Source organism: Mixophyes fleayi, chromosome 10 (assembly GCF_038048845.1).
Source record: "Mixophyes fleayi isolate aMixFle1 chromosome 10, aMixFle1.hap1, whole genome shotgun sequence".
NCBI lineage: Eukaryota > Metazoa > Chordata > Amphibia > Anura > Limnodynastidae > Mixophyes > Mixophyes fleayi.
The window spans coordinates 19808727-19822681 of NC_134411.1; the positions used below are offsets into that span (position 1 = coordinate 19808727).

Here is a 13955-nt window from a genome sequence, read left to right on the forward strand (position 1 = left end):
TGCTACAGCGAATTTAGACTTGGTACTAACTTTATTCGATGGCTGAAGTTATTATATTCCACCCCAGCAGCGATGATGCGCATTAACGGCTACATGTCTGCCCCATTTGGCCTGGGTAGGGGCACCAGACAAGGATGCCCGTTGTTCCTTGTGTTATTTGCACTGGCTATAGAGCCACTGGCCTGCTTGATTTGCGTGCATCATGGCATTCGTGGTCTTCCCCCTGGAGGGACTGTAGTTACTATTGACTGTTACATGAATGAAATGCTGTTAATTTTGTCGTACGCGGACAACTTTTTAGAGGCAGTAGATCATTTCGGATGATTCTAAAAATCAACTGGAATAAATCCACTATCCTTTCAGTCCATAGTATTGCCCCTGTTAACTCCCCGTCACTCCCGTCAGTGGACACTGCATTTAAGTACATGGGAATTTGGATATCTCCTGACCCTGTGGGCTTTATTAAGCTAAATATTGACCCTATCACAGACTACTTTAAGCTCAAGATCCACTCGTTGAAGCGTCTTCCTCTCACTGTTGGGGAAAATTAATCTTTTTAAAATGAGTGTGCAATCTAAATATCTTTATGTATTGCAACACTCTCCTATACATATCCTGGTAGCTTAGTGGTTAGCACTTCTGCCTCACAGAACTGGAGTCATAAGTTCAATTCCCGACCATGGCCTTATCTGTGTGGAGTTTGTATGTTCTCCCCGTGTTTGCGTGGGTTTGCTCCCGGTGCTCCGGTTTGCTCCCAAAAACATACTGGTAGGTTTATTGGCTGCTATCAAAATTGACCCTAGTCTCGCTGTCTGTGTGTGTGTATATTAGGGAATTTAGACTGTAAGCCCCAATGGGGCAGGGACTGATATGAGTTCTCTGTACTGCGCTGCGGACTTAGTGGCACTATATAAATAATTGATGATGATATCCCCAAGTATTTCAACTTATTAATACAGAGGTATCATCATTTATTTGGGGTGATAAACGTGCTAGGATCAAACTGAGCACTCTTTTGCAGTTGAGACATGCTACCACTTCTCAGTTTGGTAACTCCTCTCTACTTCCCCTAATAAGATGTTGTTTCTGACTAGGCAAGAGAACTGTCATATCTACGTTCTATTCCAAACTTAATTTTCATTATGCAACCATTGGCCTATTGCCTCTTAACGCTAACTCTGAGGTTGACTTCAGTCCATTTATAGTTACTTCATAGAGTGTATCACTCTCCAGTTTCTTTGGTTAAAATTGGTAGCAGGCATATTTGTACCTGCCCGCAATGTGTGTCAATGGATAGTACCTTGTGGCATATGCTATAGCCGTGTCAATGAGCGCATGCTGGACTGCAGTATGGGACTGTGTATGTGACATGCTAATTAGAGCACCTCCTCTTGATCCTAAAGTGTGTCTTTTTGGTATTGCACTGGAAGACAACCCGCTTCATAAGTATATCTATTTTCTAGTAACACTAGCATTATATTATAGCATATCCATGGCGTGCTGCTGAAGGTTCAGGTTTTCAAAAGTGATTAACAACTATTGGCCACTAATTAACACTATGACTAATTTTAACCCCCTGCCCAAAAAGAGGACTTGCAATGCCAGTCAGGATCTGGAATCACATTTTCCCTGCAGACCACCAGTTGCCCAGCAATGTTCTAACCTACACTACAATAATGAAAGGAACAGATTTGGATTTGCTTGCTGGGATGCATCACATTTGAGCACATTGCATGTATTGGAAATTCAGAATTATAGGTATGGGATATCTCTTATTCATTCAGAGTTCCAAAAGGCAGAAAGGAAAAAGTAAATTATTGCTGCATTTCAGGAACTTTGCCATAAACACTGGTGCCCAGTGGTCATTAGAGTCCTCCCTCTCCAAATACCACTGCTTCCATCCCAGGAACATCCCCAAGGTCTGGCCCTCTCCCCATGGAAGCTACCGAAACGCTAATTCTCTCCCATGTAATCGCTCACCTCGATTACTGTAACCTCCTGTCTGGCCTAAAAATACTCCCTTCTTATCCCTCTGCCAATCACTACACTGGCACCCCCCCCCCCTCCCAAAGTTCAATTTAAACTGCCCCCCTCGACTCACCTCAAAACCACAGCAATTACCTCATCCCACTCTTCTCCAGGACTTCTCTTGGGCTGCTACTCACCTTTGGATGGATCGATCTTCGACGCCCTATCAGATTAGCCTCTACTCTGCTTCAATCTCTGTACCACTTGGCCCGTTTCGCTGTCCCTGTTTTCTTGAGCCAGGCCTACTTCACATATGACATTAACATCACTGTCCCGTAAATAACTTGATCTGCATTGCCAAGTTATATGTGTTTGTGTGATCTGTTAATTAGTAGATTGAATATTCTCCCAGTGTTTGCGGGGGTTTCCTCCGGGTGCTCCAGTTTTCTCCCACAATCCAAAAGTATTCAAGTAGGTTAATTGGCTGCTATTAAATTGATCCTAGTCTCTTCTAGGGGTGGGGGGGGGGGGGGTGTGTGTGTGTGTCTGTCTGTGTGTGTATATTAGGGAATTTAGACTGTAAGCTTTATTGGGGCAGGGACTGATGTGAGTGAGTTCTCTGTACAGCACTGCGGAACTAGTGGTGCTATATAAATAAATAAAATAATGATGATGTCTGGTCTTTGCATAATTATGTTTAGTTTAATAATGTATTTTGTAACCCACTATGGATTGCTCCTGTCTGTGTGTTGTATACTACTGTAAATTTCATTTACGGCGCTGCAGATCAGTTACTATGAGGAGCTCTGCTAAACCATATAATGGAGGAGGGGAATGCTATGGGCAACGTGGGGAATAGGGAATTTTAAATTGGGTTTTATTCATAGTGTTCCAAATCGCAAATAAACCCAAGCCACACACATAATAGATCCCATACCTGTATATTAAAACAAAACCAATATTAAATGGTACATTAATAATGAGCACTAGCCAGAACAGTATGGGGCAAGTATGATGGACAGAACAGAGATGGATCTCTGCCTTCTATTGTTGATCTATATTAGCCTTTACTTACACAGTACACAGGTCATTGCAGCATGAGACATTGTATTCAGTCACATCAGCCCCTGTCCCAGTGGAGCTTACAATCTAATTTCCCTACCATGTTATTATATAAAATACCATACTATGTCTCTGCTAAGAACTTCAATGGATAGATAAAATGTTTACTCTTGGTTGCCAAAATAACTTTATGAAACCCTTATTGTGCTTGATACTTTCAATCAAGATACATCAGGAGGTATATTTACTAAACTGCGGGTTTGAAAAAGTGGACATGCTGCCTATAGCAACCAATCAGATTCTAGCTGTCATTTTGTAGACTGTACTAAATAAATGACAGCTTGAATCTGATTGGTTGCTATAGGCAACATCTCCACTTTTTCAAACCTGCAGTTTAGTAAATCTATCCCTAACTGTCTGAGTTCTAGGAAAATAACTGGGAAAACCTGGAATTCTTCGATGCTGTATTATGTTCTGATATATTGCAAAACTCTGACAATCTGTCTGCCGATAGCTACTAGGATTTGTTCTGTTCTGCTTTAGAGGATTTAAGTTACATCTTTACGCTCAACCCCCTAAAACCTTAATGAATTTTAGTCGGCCCATTTCTCTGATATTTCCCACCAAATCTACCCAGACACAATATTTTGTATGGTCATAGTAATGTACTTTGCGAATTACTGAAGTATACATTTGAGAGATGTAATATATGTTTTAGTAAATCAAAGTTATGGAATTACTGAAAATAATGATTTTAACGACTACATTCCTCTTAAATGTCTGCGTGGCTGATTTTTAGAGGACTGTCCTAATAAACTCCAAGGACTGCGAACCTGTATATATTTGTTCACAAACAAACTAGTTTGTTTTTTTTCTTTCTAAAGTTCGCGTTTGACAGATAATTAACCAGCATGTTTAATTGCAGATTGCCTCAGTTTTTAAATATTTCCATCAGTTTCTATCAACTTTGCCTGGTCTCTTGAAAAAACTAAACATAAAAATGGAGTTTTAACTTTCCCACTCTCCCGGAATATCTGGGAGACTCCAGAATTTCTGGTAGCTCTCCTGGACCATCGAGAGAGCAGGTCTTTCACCCAGAAACTACCCACTTCTAGTGAAGTGGGTGGGACTGTGGCCTCAATTATGCAATTTGCAGTGAATAGCGTCATTATGGTCCCTCCTCCTTTGGAAAAATGGCGCAATTGTGTGATTGCACCACAGGGGTGGGGCCAAAATAAGACCATTGGCGACTGATTTAACTGTATAATTCACAATGATATTAAAATATGCATAAACGCCTATAATTTTTATAAACGGTGATTTCTGATTTAAATGTCTTAAAATCTGTGATTTCCGATTTAATCACTTTAAACCACTACTGTAAATTACTATGCATATTAGAAGTCACTTTTGACTTTTGTACCACTCCTACCACTGTGTTTTTATATAGCAACAGAATTCATAGGTGACCTGTACAATCCATATAATTTACACTAGACCGTGCATTATACTATTAAGCAATTATAATATCCATAACTCAACACACAAAAGAAAAGCAATTCTTTACTTGTTAAAAGCCTTTTCATATGAAAAAAAATTACAATAGAGTCAGAGCATTGACACCTCCCATGATTAATATACAACAACTTTGTTTTATTACAGCGGCTATGTACAAAAGAGCTTATTTACAATGCAAGAAAAAAAAAAAAAAGTATATAAACCAATTTATTCTGCTACTGGCAGCCAATATAGTTTTAGGAGGTAGCTTTAATTGACAAAATAAACTGAAGCTATACAACCCAACCTTGCGCTCTATCAAATAATTTATAATACAAAGATAAAAAAAAATATGCTCACTATATATACAGCTTAATTTGTATAACGTTAATCTAGCTTCACTGTTAAAACCGGAATGTCTCTAAAAGGGGGAGGGGGGGAGGGAGTTGCGGCAAGGGGTAGCATCTGACAAATTGTGCTTTGTGTGTACAATGATTAATTACATTTAACAGCTCTTTGAGCAGGCAACACCACAAACATATTTTACTTGTAATTGACAAGTGCCAGAGCATAAAACAATATTGTTTAACAAAAATCAGAATATTTTTTTTTTTTTTATTCCAAAATTGATCACATTTTAAAGACTTGGATGAAAAACATATTTTGCAGCAAAGTGCTCATAATTAATTTGTGAGCACGGTTGACAGACCTTGTAAGCAGGAAAGGCCAACTACTTTTTTTTTTTTTGTCTGTTTGCTTTAAACTCACAGGAGGCTGATTAGTTGAAGATAATTATTTCCTGCCATGGAATTCTCAATTCTATTAAGATACATTGTGAATACTTCTTTGTTTGATGCCTGCGCTTCAGAGTGGAGTCTTAAGGGTTAAGCTGGGTACACACCTGTGCAATTATCAAGCAGGTCACACGATTCGCAACAGTTTGGTCAGATATTGCAAAAGCATGTACGCTCCCACGATCATGGTTCATCGTTCCAAAACATATTTTATCGGTTGACTTGGTTTTATAAGCTTCCTTAAAATCCCTATCAACAATGGAACAATGTCAGGCAGATGTGTAAAGCTGGGTACACACTACAGAAATTTCAACCAACTTTTTATGCCGAGCGATTTTACATGCTATCGATGGTCCGATCGCTCGGTCCATGGACTGCACACACACTAGCCTTGTTTAGGACAATAAAGGGAAGAGCGGACGTCCCTTTAGCGACTTTTTACAGCCATGTTGTCGTGAGCAATGACTGTAATTTCGTACTCACTGTTGTGGATCGGTCGGAAGTTTATACACACTACAAAACGGAAACGGTATTGGAACGAAAATATTAAACGGTTAGACCAACCAAATGAGGCGACAATCGTCCATTTGGGCAGACTTTTGACCATCGTGTCACTGCACACACTGACCCGACTCTTGAACGAGCGGTCGTATGTTGGCTGATTGAGCCGATTATTGGACGAAAACCGTGTAGTGTGTACCCAGCTTAAGTACTCATGACCAGCAGTGTAGGCAGATATCTGTTAAATGTAGAGTGTTTACAGAGTCACGATCCTTTCAGCAAATGGTTGAGAGATGAAGATCACAGACCTGAAGGTAAATCGTGTAGGTGTGTACGCATGTATTGGCATGCTCATTGGGACTTTCAATCATTGGTGAAATCTTTACAGAAATTACATCCGAAATAAGTAAGGCTAGGTATACACTGAAGAATTTTTTGACCAACGTGTTCTCTCAAACGATTGTACCCAAGACTGAAGTTCCGATCAGTCTGACAATTCATGCGTACACACCGACACGATTTACCTTCAGATCTGTGCTCTTCATCTGGTGCTCTAGTCTTCAGAGAATGACAGCACAATATTCATTCATTCTTGTCACATTGATTGAATCCGCCTTGTTATAGCTATACACATGTCCTAACGAATTTCGTTAGCTTCTGTGACTCTGAAACTAAACATTCTGTCTCAGAACGAACAAATGAATTATTCCTTCTACAGCACTCTCTACATTTATTCACCGGGACATTCATCGCTAGCATCGGCTGAAAAGAGCCCGACTCTGTAAACTCTATGGAGATCGTGAGCATGAGTGTATACACACTACAAGATCAGTCGGTGGTTGGTCGGAAAATATTGAACAGTACGACCAACCAAATGAAACGATGATCGGCACTTTGGGACGACTTTAGATCGTGTCACCATACACACCGACACGATATCTGACCAAACGGTTGGATGATTGGAGGTTTTTTTCGTGCAATCATTGGGCCAATGTGTATCTAGCCTAAGATTACATAGATGTGTACTCCGCTTTAGTTTACAATGTAAACCCTTCAAATGAGGATTTCAGAAATGCTCCAATATGCTGTCGATTTCAATTCGTTTTAAAGAGGACACAAAGCAAACTATTATGCAAAACCGTTTTTAAACTTCTGGTTTTGTACTATGGAATCCTGTCAATGTACAGAGATGGCACAGACATCAAAGGAAACATTTCTGCAAACACTTCCCCAAATATATAGAAAGTTGGAAACTATTCGTATATAATATATTTTACATACACACACTTCTAAACTGAGGACTGAACTATTTTGTGCGTTATGTTTCATTGATGTAAATGGTTTTGAGTGATTTGAGAAGACTAGTGGGTTAGCCCACAATACCATTGTCTGCACTGTTTGTTAGTGACAGAACACTTTAAAACGTATTCTGACACCAGACTACAGTTATTAAACAAAAAAAAAAAGTTAAACATTAGCTCAAAATTGTGGCTATATCGATGGATTTAGAAAATAATTGCAGACTAACCACTACTATAACAAATGTACCTCTCAATGTCTAGAGGGCAATATGTACTGATTATTTGTGGCACATCCTTGCCTAATGATTAATTTACTGGCGAGTTTTAAGCTATTGTAACTGAATATATGATATAATACTGTAAGTTTTGCATTTCCTTTTCGACTCACCTGAAAGCTGTTAACATCCATCCAGACGTTTGTTTTGGATAAACGTCCCAACTCTTGTGCTTGACTAATTGACGTAAATATGCGCACAAACGTTAGCGCTATGGACAATCATCCAAGCGAGGGTGGAGCTGGCAGATGCACCCAATGGGCTTGGCAATGAGTACTTCCTTGCACGGTTCGTGTAAAACAAACCTACTCGGTCTGTAGCCTATCATATTAAGGACATATCAGGGCAAGGTAATAACTGGCACAAGTGAATTCTTCCGCAGCAAAACCTGATTAGACATACTTCGGATCACAGTATGACATTTCGGGAGGATCTCCCTTTTAGCCCTGCAGTTAAGTTATCCTGAGTTACTAAGCACACACCTTATTTTGCTGCAGAAGAAAATCAACAACTGTCTTCATCAAATGACATTCCCTCAATACCTACACGGCGGTAGGTGACAGACCTATACAACATGGAAAAGGGCTAACATAAGGACATTATATTGTATAAAAATAAAGCACGCACAGCATTACATAGATTAAAACACAGACAAACAAAAACATATGCAGGTACAATTTTGGTTTACAAATTATTTATCGTCCGGACAGTCAGTCTTTAGCCTTTTTTTTTGTCTCCAGCAGAGGCGCGTAACTGCTTACAGAGCTTCTCAGCGCAAAACACACGGTCCCACAGCCAACAAAGGGTTTCGGTTAAGAGTTCTGAAGTCCTTTGTCCACTTCCCTTCTTATAAGTGACATGCTTACAAAAGTGCTCCCTTTGCCGTTAGGTCCTTAATGATTTGTGCTTTCTGACAAATGCTATGTTCCTTTACAAATATGTCCACCAGTATATCCTCAGTCTTTCATCCTGGGTATATTATAGGCATAACGGACCAGGGGAAACCCACGGCTCTGATAAAAGCAGGCTCGGCCACAGGCTTGAACCTGGTCGGAGCTGTCCGACACAAACGAATCTTCCTCATCTGCACAGTCCGAGTGGGCGGACTGAGTACCAAAGTCTGACCAGTAGTTTTCCGATCGGTGGCATGGCACTACCGCTAAGGTAGGACAGCTATGAGACTTTATTAAGTGTTTGCAAGGCAGAGGATTCTTTAGGAGAACAGACTCGCAGTAGTCGCACACTGCGATGTTACCTTGTAGATGGGAATACATTCCAAAGTCATAATAGAAATCTTGAGTCACACATCCCATTTGAGCATTGGTCGCAACTGCAACAGAGCCACTTCTTTTGGTCAAGTACCACCTCAACAGCTTCCAGTCTTCCTTAAATTTGGGGTTGAAGAAGACGTACAGCACAGGGTTGAGGCAGGCTGGCAATGGGAAAAATATCAAAGTCACCGATTTCATGATTTCAGGAGTGATGGATATGGCGGTGATGAGTGGCGCAAATGAGAAGAAGGCCACAGGACAGAAGAAGATGCAGTTGGTGAAGATCAACCAAGCAACGTGTTTGATCATACTGGACTCAGCATTTTCTGAGAGGTCTTCCTTCTCCAAAGTGCAGTACAGTTTAGTATAGGTTATAACCATCACCAAAAATGCCAAGGAGTTAAGGAGAACCAGGGTAACCGTAAAGCCCAAAGAGGGTGTTTCCCCTGTAGGAAAAGGCAAACACAGCGGAGAGGAGGAAAACTCTCCAACATGGAATAATGGCAAGCATCCTGCTGCTATAGCAAGAAACACAGCAAGAATTGAAGCAAGTTTAAATTTCTTTATATGTTGGCTCTTTTCCTTCTTAATTATATCCTTTGCAGACAAGCTCCGCTCAATGGCTGCCAAAGTCAAGAAGAAAATGGCACTTTCAGAAGAGAAAATTGCAAGGAACCCGGCCACTTTACATCCACTGCCAGTTTCCCACCAGATGCCAAACTCCGCAAACTGTCCCCAAGAGGCCGTATCCAGCACAGTCAAAATACCAGTGTAAATGCCCATGAAGAGATTGGACACAGATATGAGACCTACGAAGAGTTTGGAGGATGACAAAGGGGAACAGGAAACGAACATGGTCATGATGACAACGATGTTGAAGATGATTGCTAGCAGGAAGATGAACCATACAGTCAGCCGAATCATCCAGCTGCCAAGCAGGAACTCACAGGGTTTAAAAGCACCTGAAAGACATATAAAAGAATCAATCCATTGGTCAAATAATATCTACCAACAATTTAGCCACAAAACAAAGTAACTTATCATTATATTGGACTAGAGTAAAGAAAAACAGATTCCTTATAGAAATGTATGGCGTAAGACAAGTGGTCCCCAAACTGTGTGCCGCGGCTCCCTGGGGTGTCGCAGCGATCTCAAAGGGGTGCCGCGGCCTGGACAGGTGATAATCAAGACAGGGGACTACTTGGTAATTATTTTTACTTAGGGGTGCCTTGAAAAAAAATCATGGAGAGCCTCAGGGTGCCTAGAACTGAGAAAGTTTGGGATCCACTGCGTTAGACGGAACATGGTAAGACATAGTGACAAAACAGTGATGAAGTTTTAATTCAGATCTGTGTCCAACAAGGGGCAGTGGGCTAATACACCCCCTACTGTGAAATAGAAGGATATGATTAGAAGCCATTGAGGACATCTGTCAGGTGAGTTATTTGGTATAATACAGAACCAGTAGCATTTTTTTAAAAAATTACTAGTAGTTTTAATTAAACAGATATAGCAGTTTAATTAGAAATCTTTCTCTCAATCAATCAAGGAAATTAGAGATGCCACATAACTGTGCTGTGCTTTTTATGGCACCTCATGACAAAGGTGGGTGTAGTTGGGGCAAAAGTGGCTTAAGCTTTCTGGGACCCTGCTCCTCTGCAAAAACACTGCCAATATGCTATGTAAACCTATGTGCTTTGGAGAAAATCTAGGCGCCCGTGTGTTAAACGAGATGTATAGTAGGGCCAAATTGGATTTTGTGCGGCACCTCAGATGTTTTATGCTTTGTAAATGATCTCCTCTGATTAGTAAACAACCACATATATAAAGTGAGAACACCAAATAACGAAAGATATCTTTCACCGTTGTCAATACTTAAGTGGTGTATGTACTTGTGTAATATGTACTGCTCTTGTTTGTGAGTCTAGACCCATTATAATAATGTATACATTTCTTCCCCATGCTCGACAGGAGACCCATTCGGTACACTTAGAGGTGCATCACCCAGGCATGAGACGACCGTGGTTTTTGTCAAATCCAACACACAAAGAAACAAAAAGACAATAAAAGTACAATGGCCGTTACCTGTGGATGGACTGCAGTGAACAACAGTTTGCACATGTTCTTTATCGTCTTCTGGGATCATATAATCTTCATTGGCTCCTATGGAAGAAGACATTTTTATTCAACCGGCAATTACAATGTACTACAGTTGTGACTGCTTTATAGCCATTGTTCGTTTCCTCTGCACTCTCATCATCATTTATTTATATAGTACCACTATTTCCACAGTACTGTACGAGTGAGTGAGAGAACTCACTCACATCAGTACCTTCCCCATTGGAGCTTACAGTCTAAATTTCCTATCACACGCACAGACTAGGGTCAATTTTGATAGCAGCCAATTAACCTACCAGTATGTTTTTGGCACATGGGAGGAAACACACGCAAACACGGGAAGAACATACAAACTCCACACAGATAAGACCCTGTTCGGGAATCAAACTCATAACCCAAGCACAGAAGTGCTAACCACTGAGCCACCGTGATGCCCGGTGCTAGCAGCCCTCCAATTTGACAGTGGCCTTGAGGGAAGTTACATTTAATAACCACTGTGGTGATTTAAAAAGAGGAACGCTTTACTCTAGCTTTATAGGAATACAATAAATTGTTTAAAAACGAAAAACTTACTTTTTTTGGGTCCCCACAGTCAAGAAATCCATATTTAAATGTTTTGAATAGACCACTACATTTAATCTGTCGAACATGGGTCAATTTAAAGTACTGTTCATTAAATAGGTTTGTTATTTGAGGTGACCATCAAATCTAGCTGGGCCTCCATTGGTTCGTTCTGAATTTCACCTTGACCACTTACATGCTGTGATGGCATGCAACTAGGTGGAACCAGTTTATGGAGTACACATCGTCAGAAAATCAGACAACCACATTATTCCATTGTCTTTGGCTAAAAATGGCAACCGCCACCATGCCATCTGTAAGGAGTCCTCTCTATATCATATTACAATAACTATATGTAGTTTTATAATTGTATTCTATTTTTAGCAGTAGCAGTTAGTATATTATCCCATTTCCAATGTCTTCTGTAGGACCCAGGCAATTTTTTTTTTCCATGTTTGATGTTACCTTTCTCATGGTCCAATTGTAATTTCTGATACTTTGATGCATCTTCTTCAACAGTTGAGGTCATGTAGGAGTCACATGCAGAGAATGCACAGCACTGATAGGCGTAGGGAACAGACACTGACCTTAGGGAGGGATAAGCAATAAAACTCATGTCAGTCCAATATGCACATGAAATGATATACAGTTATAGGATCTCTTCAGAAAATGCAAATAATTACAAAAGCCAAAATTAAACCCTGTAGCTGTTGCTGTCCTGCCAAAATGTCATGCACCATTGAGTGCCTTCTGATACAATCGCAGGGCGGGATACAAAAATGCATCTGTACACTTACATTTCTATGATAGAATTTTGAGTTGCACGTAACTTAATATATGTGCAACTTTAAATCACCATCATCAGTTATTTAAATAGCGCTGTACAGAGAAATAACTCACATCAGTCCCTGCCCCATTGCAGCTTACACTCTAAATTCCCTAACATACAAACAGAGAGAGACTAAGGTTTAATTTAATAGCAGCCAATTAACCTACCAGTATGGTTTTTGGAGTGTGGGAGGAAACAGGAGCACTTGGAGGAAACACACGCAAACACAGGGCCTTGGTCGGGAATCGAACTCATGACCCCAGTGCTGTGAGGCAGAAGTGCTAACTACTGACCCACCGTGCTGCCCTAAATCAGCCGTATAGCTATGTCTGGTGCAATAAATGCATCCGTCATTATCAACTAGGACACTTACATCAGGGCCCATTGGATGTGCAATCCTGAAGGTGCATCTTAAAGATATATATGATTAACTTGCAGCGCAACGTTCTTACTGTATTGAACCTACTCAGACACGCCCCTGACCCGCCTCTCCAAGCGAATGTATAATACAAACTTGTGACATGATTATGTGGCGCCAGTCAAGCCCACAGGGAGGAGTATTGCTAAACAATTTAATGAAGCAGGTAATGCCAGAGACATTGTGGAGTGGAGTCCTTTGTAAATGTAATTTAGGATTAATTAGACATTATGCTCCAAATGACAGGGAAAAAAACATTATTCAGAAAGCTCCGAGCCTTCCAAATAATAGGTTCTATACATGTGGCTACGTTTTACAGGTCAGGTATTTATAAACATCTTTTCCTCGACAGAAAAATACATTTCATATGCGCACGGGAAGCTAATTGGCTTATTTAATAAAACACTGACTGTAGCACAATAGTTCTTAGATATCTGCGCTCATTAATCTTAGTACACTATACTGCTATAAGCAAATATCTGCTATAGGTCACATTGCTGCTCTTTACACAAGATCATTAAAGAATCCTCTTTTTACATAATTATTTACTATAGTCAATCCAAATAAATACATCTAAACCGGCTAAATGTTATCATATCCATAGGACGCAGTGCCCCTTGTTAGGTGTCATATTTAAATTGCTGATCATGGAAGTCAAATGTGATTCGCATTGAGGTCAATTTGCTGGTCTCTATAATTAAAATGAGAATATTTATTTTTAATACCTTGTGTAGTATAAATATAATAAAACACTGAAACGAGAGATTAGATTGTAAGATCTGTTAATCATACCTATACTGTATAAAAATGCTTGTTTGTCTTATCACACCGCTGAATATCAGTGTAGAATATTTGTCACAACAAGAACAACAACAAGAACACCAACACCAACACCAACACCAACACCAACACCACCACCAACACCACCACCAACACCACCACCAACACCAACACGAACACCAAGAACAACAAGAACAACAACAAGGTTTAAGTGCAGGACCCTTACTGGAGTTTTAGAAAGTCCTTTGCCGACAGTGAATCTTTGAATGCCGGATTCCCCGTGAGTTTTAGTTGGATTAAGGAGTGAAGGCCTCCAGTTGGAAAGGTTGTCAGCTGATTAAAACTCAGGTCTCTGAAAACACCACGAGAAGAGGACATTAATAGACAGTTATTGAATTATAAAAAGTAAGATTATGTAATATTACCCAGCAGGCAAAAGAACTAAAAGAAAAAAAAACAAATAAAAAAAACAAACAAAAACCAGTAACTCATCCTAACATCTTAGCACAATTTTGACACTTGGGCGCCAGACATCTGTATATTCATGTTCTCTAACCACGGTTTAGAATACTTAACTATT

General features: G+C 40.1%; 1 protein-coding gene across 1 annotated transcript in view; it reads right to left on the reverse strand.

Moving 5' to 3' along the window:
* Positions 1–4662: 4662 nt before the first annotated feature.
* Positions 4663–13955, reverse strand: part of LGR4 (leucine rich repeat containing G protein-coupled receptor 4) — a 90069-nt gene continuing 80776 nt past the window's right edge. Inside the window, exons 15-18 of the mRNA XM_075188009.1 lie at positions 13602–13727; positions 11814–11935; positions 10755–10832; positions 4663–9631 (exon numbers count right to left, since the gene is read on the reverse strand). Coding sequence (XP_075044110.1) covers positions 8355–9631; positions 10755–10832; positions 11814–11935; positions 13602–13727 — 1603 coding nt within the window. The 3' untranslated portion in view covers positions 4663–8354. The remainder of the gene's footprint in view (positions 9632–10754; positions 10833–11813; positions 11936–13601; positions 13728–13955) is intronic.